The 20975-nt window shown below is 34.5% G+C and overlaps 3 protein-coding genes, 1 long non-coding RNA gene and 1 pseudogene across 4 annotated transcripts; 2 read left to right on the top strand and 3 right to left on the bottom strand.

Annotated features, from left to right (window-relative positions):
• Window positions 1-1432: 1432 nt before the first annotated feature.
• On the top strand, window positions 1433-1921 carry LOC120183189. Its single transcript, XR_005521930.1, has 3 exons — window positions 1433-1557; window positions 1676-1726; window positions 1815-1921. It is a non-coding gene; the product is annotated as an uncharacterized LOC120183189 (long non-coding RNA).
• A 1132-nt stretch (window positions 1922-3053) lies between these two features.
• On the bottom strand, window positions 3054-3594 carry LOC120183222. Its single transcript, XM_039187958.1, has 3 exons — window positions 3452-3594; window positions 3291-3365; window positions 3054-3163 (listed from the first exon to the last, which is right to left on the bottom strand). The coding sequence occupies exons 1-3, from the start codon at window positions 3592-3594 to the stop codon at window positions 3076-3078; spliced, it is 306 nt and encodes a 101-aa protein (XP_039043889.1). The 3' UTR covers window positions 3054-3075.
• A 6990-nt stretch (window positions 3595-10584) lies between these two features.
• Window positions 10585-12487, top strand: LOC120183188 (basic blue protein-like). The gene is made up of 2 exons (XM_039187926.1): window positions 10585-10826; window positions 12156-12487. The coding sequence occupies exons 1-2, from the start codon at window positions 10655-10657 to the stop codon at window positions 12353-12355; spliced, it is 372 nt and encodes a 123-aa protein (XP_039043857.1). The 5' UTR covers window positions 10585-10654; the 3' UTR covers window positions 12356-12487.
• On the bottom strand, window positions 12396-13885 carry LOC120183221 (annotated as a pseudogene).
• Window positions 13886-18002: 4117 nt separating this feature from the next.
• LOC120183187 (transmembrane emp24 domain-containing protein p24delta3-like) lies at window positions 18003-20397 on the bottom strand. The gene is made up of 4 exons (XM_039187925.1): window positions 20111-20397; window positions 18805-19017; window positions 18377-18453; window positions 18003-18262 (listed from the first exon to the last, which is right to left on the bottom strand). Exons 1-4 carry the CDS (start codon window positions 20321-20323, stop codon window positions 18118-18120), a joined length of 648 nt encoding a protein of 215 aa, XP_039043856.1. The 5' UTR covers window positions 20324-20397; the 3' UTR covers window positions 18003-18117.
• Between the last annotated feature and the right edge of the window lie 578 nt (window positions 20398-20975).

The raw sequence follows: 20975 nt of genomic DNA, 5'->3' as shown, positions 1-20975 counted from the left end.
TGTTAGCTTGTGTTCATGGTTCTGGTTTATCTACTTTCCATACATGATCATACCGACTTCATTCTAAAAATTTGATAAGAACTCAATATTTGTCAACATAAGATTCTTATACATACCAAGCATTTATTCCTCGACTTTCGGATTTAAATACTTAATCGATTCATGTTAATTTTGAAAAATGCAAAAAAAAAATTAATCTTGACTATATTTCAGCTATTTCAAGATAAATATAGCCATTGGCTCCCTTAAATCTATCTGCACCGCGAAAATCATTATAAAAGACCCTCAATGTTAAGCCTAATGATCATCACAAAGCTTCGTTTCCTTTCATTTTCGTAACTTTTTTTCTTCTTCGCCTTCATCTTTCAAGACATGGGTGCTTGCGCTAGTAAGCCAAGGTCTTGAAAGACGAAGCCTCGGTTGCCGCCTAAAACCCGAACCCGCCAAGAGAAATCTCTCTGGCCGGCCGCCGAGGAGAAGTAGAGGAAAACATGGCCAATGAGGACGAGGAAATCAGACCACATTCCCTTCGTTTATTGCTTGACAATGTAACTTTCTTCTAGCTTTTTCTCTCTCTTAAAGCATATTTGATTGTACCATCAAAGAGCAAGTGCATGACATATACGACATGATTCGAACTCATGATCTTTTATCATATAAGAATTCATTATCTCTTCTGCATCACTTACTTTCCCATGATCATAACATATATTTTTCGCATGGATCGATTTGCAGGAAGATAGGAATTAAGAAACAAAGAAAGAAGAAGCCATTATTGAGGGTGAAAGAAGAAGATAAACAATGGCAGTGGGTGAAAAGAAAGAAGAAGAAGCTAAGGTTGTAGTTGAACATGTAATGTGAGAGAGGTTCGTAATCACATCATTGTGTGCTGTTGATTTATTTTGTTCAGGAAATAAGTCAAATTGTGTTCATTTTTTTTCATTTAAAGGATCATTATTTCACTATTATCTTAATTTTTTTATTTGTAGAAATTTAAAAATACCAAGAACAAATCTGAAAAAAATCAATCACCATAATTATGCCATCACCATTCTATCTTTTACTATTTCAATGAAAAGGGTTTCATTGTATTGTTAAGTAGAGCTTGATTATATCAAATGATATCTTAAATGATATCAATCGCCATAATTATGCCATCACCATCATCATTCAATCTTTACAACAATGATGAAGATGAAATTTAAGTATAATAAAGGGACTAGAAGCACAATTGACTCGAGTAAAAGGCGGCTAGAGTTGAATTGCCAAACTGTGTTCCAATGGTCCACGTTGCTGTTGGCGTGGCTGCTAGGGAAGCAGTTCATGGCATGGCAAAAACGTAGTTTAATGCAAGCTGATGGGTTATTTCAATAAGTTCGCACCATATAAACAAAGGTGAAAATCATCGGAGAAGATAAGAAGGAAAAGAAGATGGAGATGAAGAAGACGATGATAGTTGCAGTTTTCATTTTCTGTGTTATCAGTTCACAATGGAAAGCGTCGAGCCACAGGTGGATTGCTTCGACGCTTGTTCTACCGGTTGCCCTCTAACCAACGGTAAGTAAAAAAAAAAAACCCTTTTTCCATCACTTTCGTGTTGTTTATCATGTGAAAAGTTCAAACTTCCATTGCCTTCTTTTCTGGGTTTTGAATTGTTTGATTGATTGATGAACAGATAGGCTTAGGCAGCGTTGTGAAGGCAAGTGCCGGATTAGATGCGGTCCAGGTAAGGCTATTGAGCACATGCGATTATCGGACACCGAGAGATTCATATATAAACACTATTAACACATGGTTTTATGAAATTTGTGCAGATTCCATGGCAGAGGGGAATTTGGGTTAGCACCAGGAAGATCAAAATCTGCATACACGTAAAGCATGGTTTCTATCTGTTGTTCTATGCATGTTAGCATATAAGAAATGTAAGTTCAATGGTGTTATGGATATATGTATCCGTATCCGTATCTACATTCGTATAAGATCTGTATAATACTTGGAATAAATGTACTGCTCTATTATTTGGTGAAAATGAAGCTGAGAAATTATACAACGTTGACTGAGCTGAGACAAACTATCCTATCAACTTTCCTACAAAAGTTGCGGCTTAGAATGAAAACCAATTCTGTAAGGTCCCTGACAACTCAATTTCTCAAGCAAACAAAGTAATGTCTGAAAGGACTTCTTCTTCTTCTTCTTGTTTCATAAACAAAGACTGGCGATGAATAGAGCAGCAGCCATCCACTGGTTTTGTTTCAATCTAAAGCCATAGTTCTGCAAAAGAATCTAGGATGGTGCCTTGTTGCTCAAGCACTTTTCTAGAAATGGCCATCGGAAACGAAATCCCAAGCTCGACCGCGCCCACGTCCTCTTCCCTTCCTCGTCCACGACCTGCCATAATCACTGATTAGCCATAAACGAGAACATCAATCATTTCATGGCTCCTTTTAAGTAAATAAGAAACTAGAAATGATTGATTTTGGGGTATGTCAAGTGTCTAAAACAGAGTACTCAGTACACCAAAACACCAAATAGAGAGAAAGCATTGGAAGAAAAGACTTACCACGACCCGCAGCAGGCAATGGCCCTGATGGGGCATTACCATTGTAAAATCCCGAGTCCCGTTGCATATTTCCACCACCGTACCCTCTCCCACGCCCTCGGAAACGTCCACTACCATGACCTCGACCTCTTCCCCCATCATATCCTCCATTTGTGTTCTCCACCATGCCACCATTGACATATGATAATCAATTAATCTTCCCAAAATAGTGTCCTTTAACTCATATCAGCTGCATTGCAAAAGCAAAATGACAGCCGAAATTCTAAATGGATTTTACTTGAGGTATACAAGTACTATAAAAGAAAGAAGCAAAGTTTCTTTTCTCAAACACCATTAATACTTCATGTGACGCTTCACTTTAGCACAAAACAACACATGCTAATTGCCTACACCTCCCCATTAAACGTGGCCATGTGCTTAGCTTTGGGTGTTAAGGGACGTCTCCAATGTCATTGATATGGGAATACAAATATCAACTAATGCAAAACTCGACATACACCAGGAATATATAATGATCAACTGTACATAATTATCTCACCTCCTCCGTTGTCCTCGAACTCGGTTGATGGCTTCACTTGATCAGCTGGAATTGGAGGCTGATATCTGACATCAAAGTAACAGACCACCAAAGCAACATGCCAAGACATCATTAATAAAGAACAGGATCCAACCCGCGATACTGTTTTCAACATCGCTAACTTCTAAATACAGATAAAAAGTGGCCACCTACCCTATTGAAGATGAATCCAGCTCCTTTTTAGACAAAGTAATAGTGATTATCGAAACATGGCGAGTGGTTTCTATGCTGCAAAAGCCGAACATTAGTGACAATCATATTAGCTCTAGCAAGAAAATTATTGCTTTTTGCACCAGAAGGGATAGGTTTCTTACGGAAGAAGGCCTTCTTCCAGCGGTTCCCATGTGTTTGTTATATCTATCAATCCGATCGATGTGTTCTGATGAAGACCAGCAATCCTCCTATGTAAGAAAGTTAAGCTCAGCGCAAAATGCAAGACACAATCAAATGCATACATACTCACACGTATATATAACATTTTTTTTATAAGAATTGGAGGCCTCGTTAAAAATCTTCCTTTGGAGGCCACGTATATATAACATTAAAACATGTTTCCACAAACAATAGAATGCATCATTGTTAACAAAATGCAACGCATGAGCATTATAGGAGTGTAAATGAACAGAGTGTTCAGTAAACTGATTGTGAAGCGTTCGTATAACGTTCGTTTATGTTCGACTTATAGGAAGCATGATGAAGAAGGTATGATTGACAAGGCACAATTTCAAAGACTTATAGGAAGGCTCATATATTTAACCCACACTAGGCCTGACATAGCCTATTCAATGCAACACCTAAAGCCAATTTATGCATCAGCCTGAAAAGGTGCATATGGAAGCAGCCTTGAGGATTATTCGATATATTAAAAAGAATCCAGGGTAGGGAATTTTGTTAGATGCTTCAAGTACATGTGAGTTAGTTGCTTTTTGTGACTCTGATTGGGCAACTTACCCGATATCACAAAAGTCAGTAATGGAATATTGCATAAAACTAGGAAATTCCTTGATTTCTTGGAAGTCAAAGAAACAGAATACAATGGCTCGATCTTCAGCAGAAGCTGAGTATAGAAGTATGGCCCTGACTATAGCAGAGTTGGTATGGTTAAATGGACTATTGAGTGAACTTGGAGTGAGTCAAGATCGACCTGCTAGGCTATTTTGTGACAGTAAGGCAGCATTGCAGATCGCTTCCAATCCTGTTTTTCATGAAAGAACAAAGCATATCGAAATCGATTATCACTTTGTTAGAGACAAGATTCGAAAAGGGTTTATCACATCTGAACACATACCTTCAAAGGAGCAACCTTGACTAAAGCACTTGGTACTGTGCAACATGAGTACTTGACAGTCAAGGTGGGGGTTGCAGATATCTTTCACCCACCAACTCGAGGGGGAGTATTGAGATAATAGAAGTTAGTTAGTTAGGAGTTAGTTGATAGTTTGTTAACAGCAGTTAGCAGCAGTTACTTTACAGTTCTTGTATATATATATAACCTTTGTATTATAAGTTTAACAGTGTGATTGGATGAAATATAAAATAGAAATATTCTTTATCCCTTGCATATTCACTTATTTAACAATAATATCTAATCTTATTAATAAATATGTATCCGCTGAACCAATTACCCGACCTGAGATATGATATAGACCCGAACAAGATGACTCAAAATTGATATGAAACTCGAAATAATTCGAATGAAACCAAAACTAGCCTGAATTTTGGTTGGACTGAAAGCAACCCGAACCAAAAGCAATCTGAATTTAGTTTACCCATATTAAATCGGAATCAAACTTTGACCCGATTTTAACTCGATAATTGAGTCTAAGTGAATGAAGAATTTATTATTATATATTATCTTTTTAGCATTGATAAATAATAAAACGATGTATGTTTTGTTCTCATTTTATATTATACTACTAGTTAATCATCACATCTAATAATAGTTTAATGGTTTAGTATAATATTTTCTCAGTTAAAAAACAATTTCTATATCCGATTAAATAACTTCTAGTTTTGAATTTGGTATATGACAATATATAGTCATATAAAAAAATTTAGGGTAATCTATGTCGAATACCACTCATCTTTATGCTCGTGATCGAAAATGCCATTGACGTTTCAATTTTGCCAATTTTAACACGGACGTTTATGTTTTACTCCAATTAAGCCAACCCGTCGTTAATCCGTTAACGGCACGATAACATGGCATGGACGGGTCGTGACGGTGATGACGTGGACAGTTTTTTTAAAGTTATTTAGTCCACGTAGCATCTGTATTATCTGAGAAAAGTTGGAGATTCGCCACCACAAAACTCCCATTTCTTCACCACCACAAAACTCTCCCTCACTTTGCCGTCCACCGTGCACGTATCATCCATTGCAAGAAGCTCGACAACCTCGCTGGCGATTCGCTCTCTGATGATGAAAATCTTATAGCGTGCCTTCTTGTCTTCTTAATTTTCTTTGGTTTCTTCTTGCTTTGCCTCGTAGGCTTTGTTTCCAGTATAATTTTTAAGTTGGTGTTGAACATCTCTGAGGGGGAATCAGTGGAGAAGCTCCACGAAGATGAAACAAGGGTTTTCGTTTCTCTGTCGTTAATACCATAGTCTTCAAAGCTTCCGTTGGTAAAGAATCCGCTCTCGGCCGACGAGGTGCTCATCCGATTTTTCGGAGTCGTTTTCCTTTTTCTGCATCGTCTTTTTTCTTTACCGTGTTGGGAGGCACTGGAGGTGGAGTTAAATCATCATCGTTTTCAAAGGTATTGTAGAATTTGCGATGAGGGCATTTGTTATCGTTGTAAACTTTCACTATAACGTGAAATATGTCTTCTTTTTCCCAGTGTAACTCCAATGTCGACGGCGGTGATAATTCAATAGGGCCACTCCAGTGGAAAGTACCTAAGTAGCAACGGAGACCATCGGATCTGCCATGACCGATAAGATCGGCGACGAAAACAGTGAACACCAAGTGCCCCCGAGCTAATGAATAACTCAGTCCCTGAAACCGAGTATGGATTACATGAAAGAAATTAATGGTGTTATTCAGAATTCTATTCGATGTATTTCTTTAGCGAAAGGTCGGGAATCAAGCTCTAATTATCAGAGGAGACCGACGGAGGGGTGGATTAAAATGAATACCGATGCTGCGGTGGATATAGTTGATGACCAAGCTGTCGTAGGTTGTGTATTTCATTTGGATCAAGGTGATTGGCTCTTTGGCTCCTCTCGAAGTACAGGTAATTGTTCAGTGTTGAATGCAAGGTTGTGGGCGATATGTGATGCGCTTCGACGTGCATAGAGACTTGGATATAGACGAATAGAATTGGAATATGATAATCTTGAGGCTATTGGTGGGCTTCTGAATTATACCTCGAGTTATCAAGGTAATGCTCTTTTCGTTGTGATCAAAGAATTACTACAAAGCAATGGGGAAGTTCATCTTGGTCATGTTCAATAATTTGAACAAATCAAATTCGAATATTCTAATGCTTAACTTGAGTAACTCTTGCTTGAATAGAAACAAAGATTTTCTGGAGAGTCCATGCTGGAAGTTCATAATTATTCTAAAAGTTATAACATCTCGAATGCATTTGTATACCTCGAAGTTCATGTCGACATACACGCATTCAACAGTTTGACAGAAAAAAAAAATCATAGACAACATACCAAAAACATCCATGACTCGTACCCTTCGATGATCTCAACCGCAAATGAACTTTCAATCACCAGGTTCGATTGACTATCCACATCAAACAAATCATGAAATGAATGGAACAAACAAAAAAAGCTTCCCGAAAGTTTATACAATTGTTGTAGAAGATATCAAGGGAGTTCAGACATTTGACAGATCCATGCACAAGAATCTAGACCCATGCATCATTTGAAAGGGCATGGCTACCTGGGAATAAACCAAATGACTGGGAGTTCTTTGTTGCGGGATATGGTTCAATTGGAAAAGACAGCACAAAGGATTCAGCAGCCTTATCTGATATATCATCTTGAAACTACATAAACAAAGGGCATTCATTTTTAACAGCACCGGTATAACCAGGGAAAAAGGTTGGTGATTCTCAAAGACGCTTCTGGCGATGGATTGTTGATGGCATGAAATCACAATATTAAGAACATAGACCTTTCATCAGCATACTGCTAGCAGATATAACAGGAAGTTCAGGAACATAAGGCATCACATTTTGATTGGCCTTTAAACTGTCAAATATGACATCAGGTATCTCATAGCTATTATTCTGCACGATATCATGAGGTCCTTTATCCAATCTATTAGCTTCACTGGTATTATGGCTCTCCTGCAGTGCTTGCAGGCACACTTCAGGAGGATACAGAGGTAACCCAGCACGTTGGCATCTCTTAATATGGGTATTCCAGTAATTTTTTATCTCATTATATGTGCGACCGCGTAACAATTTTATTTGGGGTTAAAACATTTTTTATTGGAGTTTTAAAATTTTAAAACTTTTAAGAAAAGATAACAGAAAAACATAATGGAGTTCAATGGTTAAGCATTCGGTTTAATTTCAAGAGGTTTGGGGTTCAAATCCCTATAATAACATAATATTTCAATAATTTTTTCAAGCAAAACGACGTCGTTTTGTCTTTATTGAGTATCAAACTATTTGTGTTGAAACGACGTCGTTTTGGTAAGTCATCACTTTCACGGCCCGTCCATGCCATGTCATCGTGCCGTTAACGGATTAACGGCGGGATGGCTTAATCGGAATAAAACATAAACGTCTGTGTTAAAATTGGCAAAATTGAAACGTCAGTGGCATTTTCGATCACGGGGCATAAAGATGAGTGGTATTTGACATAGATTACCCAAAAATTTATTTCAAAGATTTATTGATTCGATTGATTAAAACTAAAACTTCTAACTCTAAATTTGGGATGTAAAAATATATATTCACATTAAATACTTGAATTATAAGTAATAAAGAGCAGCACCGAAAGTTATGACGACAAAGAACGATAATGGTTAACCTAAAATTTTAAAGGTTGATCCGAAAATCTAAAGGATGACCGAAAAATCTAAAGGTTGACCTGAATTGAACCAACCCGAATTGACCCGACAATCTAATAGTTGACCGGAATCGAAACCAAATGATTCGATGTTGACCCGACTCGAAGCCAACCAATCTAATATTAATCGAACCCAAAACCAATTGATCCGATTTTAACCAAACCCGATACCCGACCTGAATTGAATTTCTATTGACCGAACTATATTTGAACCGACACGAACTAAATCTAAACCGAATTAATCTAAACCTGAAAAATTACCCAACTCGAAATAGCCCGACTCAAACCCGATTCAAATGACACAATTGTCACCTCTATTTATTAATAACTCGTATAAATGTTAACAGATTGAAATAATCTTGTATTATAGCTATACATTTTTATCATAATCGTATTTAAATATTTTAATATTGTGATGGGTTCAGTGTAGGGATGGGCATGGATCGATTTTTCAATTAATCAGACTCAACTCGAAAATTATAATCCCTCTACTCGACTTGAACCCGGTCCGAAAATTATATACCCTCCTCATATCCGAACTCGATCCACCCTTTTAAGATAAAATAAACCCGATCTGACCTAAAATAATATATTTATAAAAATATTATTTTTATTTAATATAAAATAAGAATTTAATTAAAATAATATATATATATATATAACAATTAACTCTAAATATATAAGATAAAATTAAGATCAAATCATGTCGAATATTTTTCACCTTAAATCCGACCCGATCTGAACGTAACCTCTAAAAAAATTGATTGACTAAACCCGAATCTAATTTTTTTAATCAGATCATATAATATCGAGTCGAATCAAAATCAGTCGGATTCGATCTTATACCCATCCGTAGTTCAATGTAGTGGGGTAGCTTAGGTGACTAAAAAGTCATATTGCAAGTGGCAAGTGCTCTGTCTCCCAACTTTGAAGATAGAAATGGATGTCCAATTTTTCAACATTGAATTAACCCGCAAACGTCAAATTAATTCAGTTATAACATTCTGACAATATGACTTACTTTTTCGGTGCTTCATCTACATTTGATATGTCGGTATATAATTGTACGACATCCTAATATAAGATTAAAGGAAGGTGTTATTGAAGATGTTAATATTTTTTTTAATATTTTTAGTATAGCGTTATTTAAAATATTATTTTTATCGAAAATATTAATTTCGTTATCTAAAATAAATATTTTTGATATTAACATTTACGGTATAAAAATAACATTTTAGATAACATCAAATAATAATATTTTTGGTAAAAAAAATAATATTTTAAATTACGCTCTATCAAAAATATTAAAAAATATATTAACATTTTCGGTAACGCGTTTTCTTAGTCTTATATTAAACTAATTTCTTAGACCTTGTTGGGTGGTTGGCTCACCTTCCACAAATTTATAATACTTTTATTATTAAATCCGAATTTAATTCTAAAATAATTTGAACCAAAAATAAACATGATTCAAATTTAATTTATTTAAATATTATCTAACTTCATCAATTGAATATATAAAAAATATTTTTTATTAATATCACGAGATAATAAGTTCATCTTAAACTCAAATCTGACTTGAACTCGCTAAAATTAAAAGTTATAACTCAACTTAAAACTCAAATTTTGTGGGAGAAAATTTTGTAAATTATCTTATTGAATTGAATTAGATCGAACTCTCACAATACTATTTTTTGGGTAAAGTATACAAATAATCCTTCGACTATAGGATGTTGTTTTGTTGAGTACCCCGATTATTAAAAGTTACAAAATAATCACTCGACTATAGGATGTTGCTTTGTTGAGTACCACGACTATTAAAAATACGAAATGGTCACCCAACTATTCATTGTGTTCCAAACTTGTCCTTCTCCATTAAAAATTTGATAGCAATTTGAGCTAGACGTTAGCTTGTTGATTGTGATATGATATAACATGATCTCATAATCTCATAATCTCAAACGACTATCATATCTCAATCAACAGGTTAATATCTAGCTCAAATTGTCATCATCTTTTTAATAGAAAAAGGATCGGTTTAGAAAAACTAAATAATCGGATGACCATTTTGTAACTTCAAATAATCGAGAGATTCAACAAAACAACATTCTATAATTAAAGAAATTTTTTATAACTTTTAATATTCAAAAAATTAAATAAAGCAACACACTATAATCAAATGGTCATTTACACTCTCTTTTTTCACAATCACTAATGAAGACCTACCGACCTAACTCCATTGAAATGTTTATATTTATTACACATTGAACCCCATTATTAGGGCACTGACAAGATCGCTGGTCGCCATTGATTTGGGGGGTTTGAAGTTTGAAATGTTCGAAGAATCATGGGGATTGCCAATTGGGTCCTTAAATTTTCTAGGTCTCCCACCATTATAAAAGGCGACTCTCCCCTTAGCCAAAATCCCCACACTTAAATCCTCTTTTACACACTGCTTTCCTAAGTTTTTTCCCCGAAGAAATGGTTCAGGGAAGAGGCGGTGCAATGACGGCGGCGGTGCTGCTCTGCTTGTTGTTGAGCCACCTTGAGTTGGCTCAGGCAGCCACTTACACGGTCGGTGGAGCCGGTGGTTGGACCTTCAACACCGTCGGCTGGACCAAGGGCAAACGCTTCAAGGCTGGTGACACACTTGGTATGCATGTTATTCGCTACTACAAATGAAATATATTTAAAACACGTAAATTCATAAATCGGGTAAATTACATATTTAGTATCTAAATTATCTGTTTTAATCGATTTAGTACCTAAACTTTAATTTTTTTCAAAATCATACCTAACATTTAATTTTCACTTTATTTTAGTACATATAGTTAAAAACTTAACGCATTTAGTACCTAAACTATAAGTTTCGGTCTATTTTAGTACCTAAACTTTCAATTTTTTCAAAACTTAACTTTAAATTTTGAACGTGTACTAAAATGAAACAAAAGCTAAAATTTTTAAAGACGGCTACTAAAATGAAACAAAAAATTAAACTTTAGATATGGTTCTAAAAATTTAAAAGTTTAGATACTAAAACGGATTAAAAGTGATAGTTTAGATACAAACGAGTAATTTACCCATTAAAATTTGAATTCGACTTGTTTTTGAAATATATTCTTGTCCATATTTTTAGTGGATATGTGTTCAAAATTTGATCACGAGTTCATAGATGAAGCTAACTTTCTAAGCAACTGAAGTTGGATAGAACCTTTTAGGGGGTCAAAATGTATTATTATAATGATATTAATTTAAATTATTACAATTTTAAAGTGACTATATTCGTAAAATTAACATTTTGGAGGGTCAAAATGTATTTTTATAGTTGTTTTATTTTACAAGATTACAATTTTAAAGGGTCTACATAAATCTACCATTTTAGGGTCAAAATGCAATTTTATTATTGTATTAGTTTAAACTTTTATGAAATCTAAAGGGACTAAAAAATAAAAATTTATCATCTAGATAGGCCAAGACATCTCCCAATCACTAGAAATGATCATGAGTCGGGTTAAATCTGACTTTTCACCCATTCAAACTCGACTTGAGTATTCAATCCAATTATCCGATCCGACTCGGATTTGGATTTAGACTTACTCAATTTGAACTTTGACTTAATTTTTTAGGTAAAAATTGGTTCCACACCTGAATATATATATATATATATAACATTTTATTTTATTAAATAAAATAAGGACTTAAATAAAAAAATATAATAATCATTATTTTAATAATTTTAGAATATGTAAAGAATAATTATATTATCATCTCGGGTAAGAGATTTTTCACCCTAATTTTTTTTTATAAAAAGCCTTCTATCCTATAGAATCGGACCAAATCGGAACCATTAAATTTAGGTAAACTAACCTTTAAAATTCAATTAGAAAATTAAGATTCATTCGAGGGCGTTCGATGCAATTAACCCTTTATATAATATTTGAGTGCAACGTTAACGAGTGATCAATTTTTTTACTGACCGCAGTGTTCAATTACAACCCATCAATTCACAATGTGGTAGCCGTAAACAAGTTCGGATATAGCTCGTGCACAACGCCCAAAGGAGCGAAAGTTTTCCGGTCCGGCAAGGATCGGATCAAGCTCGCGAAAGGCCAGAACTTCTTTATCTGCAACTTCGTCGGACACTGCCAATCCGGAATGAAAATCGCAGTCACGGCTGCCTGATCCGAGATAGCCAAGCCATATCAACATTACGTATTAGTGTGGTTTATAAGCTATGATATGGTAGTACTGGGGTAATGCTTTGTTTCCATGGTTTCCTTCTTGTACTCTCTTCGTAATACAATAAACTATTTTGCGTAAAACCGAACCGATCGCATCAGAATTTCGTATGGCATGTATGCTTACAGATGTCTCGGTCGTTGAACTTTACAACAGTTAGAGAGGGACTCGATACGATCGGTCGACCATCTTCAAAATGAACAAGTTCCCTCTGTCACCTCTCGATAATCTGCAGAAACAAAGAACACGATGGATTTCGCTTATTCGAAACACGGAAAGTAAGAAAAAACGCAGGGTCGCGGTGTACTTACAGTAACTCTTCATCCAATTATGTGATCTCCAACTGACCACGGCCACTTCCGGGTGACTTAATCGGTATCTGCAAGTCACCGAAATACACGACAAAGATTACAGGTATGAGCTAGACACGAAGACGAGTGTCGCATACGGATATAACTCGATGAATGTGAGATAATATACAGATTAATCCATACCAGACCAGCAATTCTGAAATAGTCGAATTTCACAGCTACCCTTCTGGGATTTATAGGAATTAAATTAGCAATGGCCTGCTAAAGAATTGTTCTTTATAACTATCAATATTCAATGCGACCTATTAATCGATATTCTCAAGTTTTAGTAGGAGCAATCCTCACAAAACTATTGGGAAACAGGAATTACCTGATTAAAAAATGGCCAAGTTTCCATATTTGAGCCCTGAGAGTATCCAGATTGATTGCCTGGTAGATCTTTCCATTAGGTCTCAAGAACTTTCGCCTCTGTTGTACAGGAACACAGATTTTGATGATCAAAAATGGATTCTTTTCCCAAAAAAAAAACCGTTGAAGAGAAATGGCAGATTGAGGAACAAGATAAGACCTTCGTTTGCAGAACTGACTAGGATGCCTTGTGCAAAAGCTCCCATTTTCCATTCAACAAGTTGGATTCAAGAGGCTCCTTTACCTCATTCACTGCCTCCAGTTTGAGTGCAATCTGATTCACAACAGAAACCCCATCGATGAACAAGCAAGAACAGTTGAAGAAGATGACTTATTTTCATGAAGAACAACAAAGGGTTAGCCACAATTAACCTGGTCCACACGCTATCGATCCTCTGGGTAGCCTCAGCGCCACGATCTAGAGGTGCCATGGCATCAAAAAGCTCATCTTTGAGGCTCTTTACATCTCTCTCTTGTGTGAAAACCCCAGAAAAGAATGAAACTTTAGTCCTCCGTTTTAGGGCATGGGATTTTGTGCTGAGAAAGGGTTGATATTTGCAGTGGGAGTTGCTGATGAAAGAAGGGGTTTTAATGATGAGGTGAAGGAGGAGGGAGAAAGGGTGGTGGGTTCTTTTGGAGATTGGAGATGAAGTTTTAGCAGAGTGGTAATGGCGGAGCTGAAAGCTGGGGAAGAAGATGAAGTGAGAGCCTTCGCTGAAAATGAAAGCTTTTCTGGGGAAGTACTGTGGAAGTTTGTTCAGTTGGAAAGTAGTGAATAATGTTGAAATCAGGTGGCTCTCCTTCTCTTTCAAGTTCAAGTTTCAATAATTGTATAAATCATATATAGAGTTAATTAATATTAGAGTTTAGGGTAAATTATGAATTTAGTACTTAAACTATTAGTTTTGATCTATTTTTTAGTACCCACCATTAAAAACTTACTGAACGAACTGATGATGCATAGTTCCAATGGACCACAAGAGAATGACAAGTCGACTAACATAGTTCAATTTCAGACTCATCAGACGGTAGACGATGGACATCGGAGGATGAAGAAATCGAAGAGTTCATCGTCGATTTAGGGAGATTGAAGCATTTTCCGGTGAAACGGAAGCCAAAATCACGTTCAGTGAGTCGAATAGTACATTTTAGAAAGTTTGGACTTCATCGGTCGACGAACTCATCCGTTATGTTTTTAACGGCGAGTACTAAAATGAAATAAAATCTAAACATTATGTATGATCTTGAAAAAAATAAAAGTTTAGGTACTAAAATGGATCAAAACTGATAATTTAGGTACTGAATGTGTTGTTTTCCCAAAAGTTTATTCACCATATATCTCCAAATTATCTCCGGACTTCATATTGATCTCCCAAACTTCAAATATTTTAGTTGAGTCTTTAATTATTAACGTTGTTTAAAATTTCAATCACATTCTACGCTTTAACAATTTGCTTTATCATTAAGGGTAAATTCTAGAAATAGTCACTGAACTTTTATGGTACTTTCATTTTGGTCATTAAAATTTTAAAACTTGCAATACAATCATTAAATTTTAATTCGTTTTCAGTACTATCACTTCTATCACCTACCGTTAAAGCAAGTGATATGTTTTCTTCTTCTTCCTCTTTGTTTAAGTATGCCGAACCTTTCTCTTCAATGTCCGACTCCGAACCCACCACCTCTCCGGACTTAACCCACAATTTATAACTATATGTATGTATGTATGTATATATGCACGTACTTGTATGCATGTGTATGCATGTATGTATGTACGTACGATGACGTGTAAAATCTGTAACTGATTTCGTCATTCCTTGAGTATTATAAAACAATAGTTTTTACATTTCCAATATGACGTTATAAGAGATATGGTTCTTGTATGTTGACTGCTTCTTTAAATAGTCACACCATCTCTTAAGAGTCATTATTCCCTTTGGGAAAGAAACAACTCGAGTATTTTGTCACAAAATCATAAGAACTCGAATTAACTGAATCGTTAGTAGAAATTGTTAATACTTTAGGATCACTTTTGACAAAAAAAAAACTTTAGGTACCGAGTTAAGAAAATATGTATAATTTAGAAGGTAAATTGTTAATAAAGCCTTTTATCAACTAAAGTATGATTGAGGCAAATTGGGAAGATAATTGGAGTTGGGCATTATTCAGGGATATTATTTTATTTGAATTTGACGGATTTCGATGTAATATTATATGATCGAGTTTTTTTATTTATTTTAAATTTATAATTGACTCGGGTTTTGAGTGATAGATCGAATTCGATTGAGTTTTAAAATGAAAAACCCATTATTTGATTTGAGATAATAATATAATTATTTTCTATATATTTAGAGATAATTATTATAACATCTCTCTTTGTATATTTTTTAGGTCCTTATTTTATCCAATAAAAATCAGATTTTATTTTATATTTATGTGGAGTTTGATGCGAATTTTATACGATATAGTTTTGAATCAGATTGAGTGAAAGAGTAGTACTCGAATAGGGTTTGAGCCAGATAAAAAGAGAAAATCGCCTCAGTGACCAAAAATGCCTTATAATATACGATTTTAACCAATTTTTTTTTAGATTTTCCAAAATGACTAACAAAATCGCAATGCGATCTCTAATTCGCAACGCGATTTTCAATATTGCAAATTCACGTTGCATTTCGCGTTGCGATAGTTGAAAATCGCGTTGCGATAGTCTACAGTGTCGTTGCGATTTTCCATTTCGCGTTGCGATAGTCTACAGTGTCGTTGCGATTTTCCATCTCGCGTTGCGATAGTACAGTGTCGTTGCGATAATCTACAGTAAATTAAAAAAATATTTTGTTTCTTAAGAATTTTCTCTAAAAAGATAGTATCCGCGCGGACGTGTCGAAGACACGTATTACCACGACTACGACCACGACCACGACCATGAGACGGTACACTATCGCAACGCGAAATGGAAAATCGCAACGACACTGTACACTATCGCAACGAAATGGAAAATCGCAACGCGAATTTGCGATACTGGAGATCGCGTTACGAATTAGAGATCGCATTGCGATTTTGTTGGTCATTTTGGCAAATCCAAAAAAAATTGGTTAAAATCGTATATTATAAGGCATTTTTGGTCACTGAGGCGATTTTCTCAGATAAAAATAGACCAACAACCATCCCTAGTATTACTTTTATAAGAAGTTTAAGTACCAATCTGAAGAAAATAACATAATTTAGGTACAAAATTGAGAATTAAATTTTTTATTTCATATTTTTAATTAATATTAATTATAAATAGTTTAACATTAATAAATAAGAGAAACAAGATTAAATCGGATTAGATTGAATTTACAAATTTAAACGATAACTGGATTAGATTTTAGGGTAAATTATTCGTTTAGTAACTAAACTATTAATTTTGACCAGTTTTAGTATCTAAACTTTCAAATTTTTTAAAACCATATCTAACGTTTAGTTTTTATTTTTTTAGTACCTCAATTATCAGTTTTTACCCGTTTTAGTACCTATTTTTTTTTATAAAAAAATCAAAAGTTAATGTTAAGTCTTAACCATGGGTACTAAAATGAAATAAAACTAAAAGTTGGTTATGATTTTGAAAAAAAAGTTAAAAGTTTAGGTACTTAAATAGATTAAAATTGATAATATAAATACTAAACGTGTAGTTTACCCTTAGTTTTGACGGACATACAATTTGGTTTGACTTTAGTGGCTGGTTTGTTTGATAGACCTACATTTGACCCTTAGCTTTTGGACACAATTGCTTATCACATATTATTTGAGTTGGTGCATGTTAGATATAATAAGAGTTATCGTATCACATGTCCTCAAAGTGTGACCATTATTTTAAATTGGTCCTTAAACATTTAAATGTTCTAATTTCATCCCTAAATTATGGATATCACTCTAAATTAACCCTTAAACTTTTGAATATTTCAATTTAATTCTCATACTGTGATCTTCCTTCTAATGGTCTCTAGACTTTTTAAACATTATTATTTCATCCCAAACCATACGTATATACTAATTACATCTCATGTTAATAAAATCTTTAGGCCAAGTTATATTGTTATATATTTGGGAAAAAAACAGAAATTAAGTTAAATTATGGTTGGAACTAATTACATATTTGGATAAATTTGGGGATAAAATTAGAGTACTCAAAAGTTTGGAGACCAATTTAGAAAGAAGGTCATCGTTTAGGGATTAAATTAGAATGTTCAAAAATTTAAGAATTAATTTAGAGTGAGAGTCGTTGAGGATGAAATTGGAATACTCAAAAGTTTAAGAATCAATTTAAAATGAGTGTTATAGTTTGAGGACATATGATACAATTAACTCATAAAATAATTTAATTCTTAATAAATAAATGAAAAATTACGCAAATATGGGATGAATTAAAATATAAAAAGATCAATGAAAGTAACTAAAATGTTAAAAAAAAGAGTATAACACAAATATATGAATATATCAAAATATATGTTAAATTATCAACATGTTATACTATATAAATTACATAATGTCAAAATTAGCCCTCCAATATTTATCAAAATGATAGTCTCCTATTCTATTTTTGAAACCCAATATTTTATTTTAGGGCAAAAAGATCCCTAACATTTAACTGAACAATCCCTTTGTTCTTTTTTCTGGGGCATTTTAACCTCAACGTTTCGTTTTAAGTTAAAAATAGCTCATATTTTAGAGTGTTAATAGTGTGTTAAACTAATGATTTTCATCTATAGAGAGTTTTTTACCCTAAAATAAAACGTTGAGGGATCAAAATGCTCTAAAAATAATAGGGTTAAAAATTCTAATAAAATTATTGAAATAAAAATTCTCTTGGCATAATAAATGTTAATAGTATTACTCTCTTAGAGGCATCAAAACTTTCCTTGTAATGTAAAACATACATGAAAAGAAAAATAACAGTGAAAAAGACAAGTTTTTGAATTTTCTCTCCTACCAAACAAGTTAAGAGCTTCAGATAAGCTTCTTCTTTTGAAAGTATCGTTTCAAGTACCAAATTTGCAAACAGGACACGGCGACGCAAATGCCCAAAGACGTGATACTGAACCACGCGACTCTAGCGTTTGTGTTCTCGCTCGTAGTCCTCAGGTCTGCTTCTCTGTTGTCCGGCAACGATGGCCGGAGAATGTTAGCTTACTTAAAAAACAAAAAGGAAAGAAAAAGAGAATGCTCAAACGTTGAACAAGTCCTAAAAAGAAATATTACCAATTACCTGTCCTTCAGATAGAGTAAGTTCTGGTGAATGGAATCCGCTGCTCCTTCAAGTTTCAACAGCTCGAGCTCAACACCCTACACGAAAATAAGCATGGTGAAACACACGAATTCTCGTGTACTGTAAATATAAAGTTCCAAGCTTTTGATGCGCATGTGATCATATTATCAGCCTAACCTCACAAACCCCAAAAAACAAAAGGATGAAACCAACAAACGCTATATTAATTCTTTTTGAGAAAAAGTTGATTGGTATAGCTTGTGGTTTACGAAAACCACAAACTAAAGAATTCTTCCGTTATTGGCATACCAGCAGAAACCCTTTCGTTCCAACGTTTAATCTGCACTAGGACTAGGAGAAGGACCACCCATAGTTTCCTCTCTAAATCCGAAAATGATAAAACAAGAAGAACCCAAAAAAATGCTTACCTCAATTTTTTCTTTTCTGGCAACCGACTCCCAGTCTTTAGCTGCAATGCCATTTTTCCAGTCAATGTTGACACTAACTTCTCCAGCTCCTTGATAATGGCCCTCCGACCAGAAACATGCTAGGTAGTTGCCAGCCTCCTGAGTTGTTAATGCAAATTGACCATGTGTCACATTCTCCTTGTGATGAAGAGTGTTCCCATAAGGGGATGTCACCTGTACAGTACAAACTGAGAGTTAGAAATTTGTCGCAAGTAAATTATTATCGAGGTGTCATCATTGGGGTTTACAGTTTCCACTTCAGAGAAGCAAATTATATTGAAAAGATAAAATGATAAAGCGACATTTAGTCCCTGAGCTTGGTCCCTGAACATGGATTTTTGATGAAGTGACACCCTGAAATTGTGCCATGTGGCATAATATCAGAGTGCCACATCATCATAAGGTTTAAAAATGAGAAAAGTTGCCAAGTTTAAGGATTTTTGAACAAAAAAAGCTTCATGGGCCAAATTGGGAAAAGTTGTAAAGTTTAGGGACAAAATGATGCTTTATCCCAAAGACCAACTACCGAGCCAGCAGTAATCTAGTATCAAACATGGTACAGTATCAGATTCATCCCAAAGATAAAGAAGCAGGATCTAGAAAATAAAGGGTTAAGTTCAATGTTGGATTCATCACTTTTACAGCCTCATCCCCAAGGCTTTGCTTGGTACGAAGGATGGAAAATTTGGTAATCAAAATGGTTATGATTCAATGTAAGAAAGTGGCTACGAATCTTAACCATTTGATTAAGAAATTTTCCATCCTCCATACCAAGCAAAGCCTAAAATTTCCATTCTCCCAAAGTCGAATGGCTTATTCTACAAACATTAACTTAGAGAGATCAAGTCAACAGTTCCATATAAATACGAATCGATTCCAAATCAGTAGCTCCATGCAAGCCTCCTCCTTTATTTCTCCTTTGAAATTTCAATCTATTATTACATCTCCATTCTTCCATAGTTTGCTAATTATTCAGCTCATAGCTATACTATATTACAGTTAAAATGGTCAGTTATCTCCCCTAAATATGATTTCTATTTCAACATAAAAAAAAAAGCTATTTTAAGTACAGCATTAACAAATATAACCATTGCACTTTATTTGATTCACAATTTTCATTAATTTTCCCACTTTTTTCTGAAATTTAAAACTATACTAGTTTATTGTTTGTTCATCCAAATAAAGCGATTCAAAGACGAGTCAAAACCCTAGCAATATTGTCCTAAAGGATCGAAATTGGGAATTAGGGGCAAAACCGGAAGTGAACCTTGACGGAAATGGTGGGGATGTGACCGTGATCCTCGGAAACAACGACATAGTCACCCAAAACTACGACGTTGCTCTGGATTTCCTCGGAGACACACTTGGTGCCGGTCTTAGGGACGTTCAACCATATTGCGCCACCGTGCGGAGCATTACTCAAACACCAAAGCAATGCCACGAACACCGCCGACCACCGTACGTTGGCATTCCCCGACATCTGTGATCGCTTTCGGCGTTGAGAAGATCTGAGAAAATGGGATTTGAGGAAGAAGCTAAACGATGAGGGTAGGATTCAGTTTCTTGTTTGCTGGATTTATTGCTCTTTAAAAGGGAAAATAATAAAAAGAAAAAAGCCTTGACCCTTCTTTCGGTATAAAACAACCTTTAGTCCCAAACTTAGTAATCGTTTTTAATTTGGTCCCTAATTCTTTTTCAATCACATGAGTCTCGAACTAGATAACTTTCTTTTGAGGATGTATCAAAGTATAATCTCATAATGCCATCTTATTAAAGTGATCAAAAATCAAAATTTTAAAAAGCTGATTAAAAAATTTAGGGTAAATTGCTCATTTTAGTAACTAAACTATATGTTTTTATCTACTTTAGTACCTAAACTTTTAAAAAAATTTCAAAATCGTGCATAACGTTTACTTTTTGTTTCATTTTAACACTCCACCGTTAAAAATATAATGTGTTTAGTATCTAACTATTAATTTTGGTATGTTTTAGTACCTAAATTTTCATTTTTTTAAACCTAATGTTAAATTTTGAATAGAGGTACTAAATGAAATAAAAATTAAACGTTAGCTATGATTTTGAAAAAATTGAAAGTTTAGGTACTTAAAAGGACCAAAACTGATAGTTTAAGT

This window comes from Hibiscus syriacus, unplaced genomic scaffold (assembly GCF_006381635.1).
Source record: "Hibiscus syriacus cultivar Baekdansim isolate YM2019G1 unplaced genomic scaffold, ASM638163v2 tig00112740_pilon, whole genome shotgun sequence".
NCBI lineage: Eukaryota > Viridiplantae > Streptophyta > Magnoliopsida > Malvales > Malvaceae > Hibiscus > Hibiscus syriacus.
The sequence above is the reverse complement of the archived record's forward strand: the minus strand, read 5'-3'. Positions and strand labels throughout refer to the sequence as shown.

Bases quoted from the DNA above. Each gene is read 5' to 3' on its own strand.
- LOC120183222 (XM_039187958.1), bottom strand. From the start codon at position 3,594: ATGTATGCATTTGATTGTGTCTTGCATTTTGCGCTGAGCTTAACTTTC. The intron at 3,366-3,451 runs GTAAGAAACCTA...CGGCTTTTGCAG, and splicing joins CTGGAAGAAGGCCTTCTTCC to CATAGAAACCACTCGCCATG. The intron at 3,164-3,290 runs GTAGGTGGCCAC...CTTTGATGTCAG, and splicing joins CTGGATTCATCTTCAATAGG to ATATCAGCCTCCAATTCCAG.
- LOC120183188 (XM_039187926.1), top strand. From the start codon at position 10,655: ATGGTTCAGGGAAGAGGCGGTGCAATGACGGCGGCGGTGCTGCTCTGC. The intron at 10,827-12,155 runs GTATGCATGTTA...TACTGACCGCAG, and splicing joins CAAGGCTGGTGACACACTTG to TGTTCAATTACAACCCATCA.
- LOC120183187 (XM_039187925.1), bottom strand. From the start codon at position 20,323: ATGTCGGGGAATGCCAACGTACGGTGGTCGGCGGTGTTCGTGGCATTG. The intron at 19,018-20,110 runs GTTCACTTCCGG...TGTACTGTACAG, and splicing joins TCCCCACCATTTCCGTCAAG to GTGACATCCCCTTATGGGAA. The intron at 18,454-18,804 runs GTAAGCATTTTT...ATTTTCGTGTAG, and splicing joins CCAGAAAAGAAAAAATTGAG to GGTGTTGAGCTCGAGCTGTT.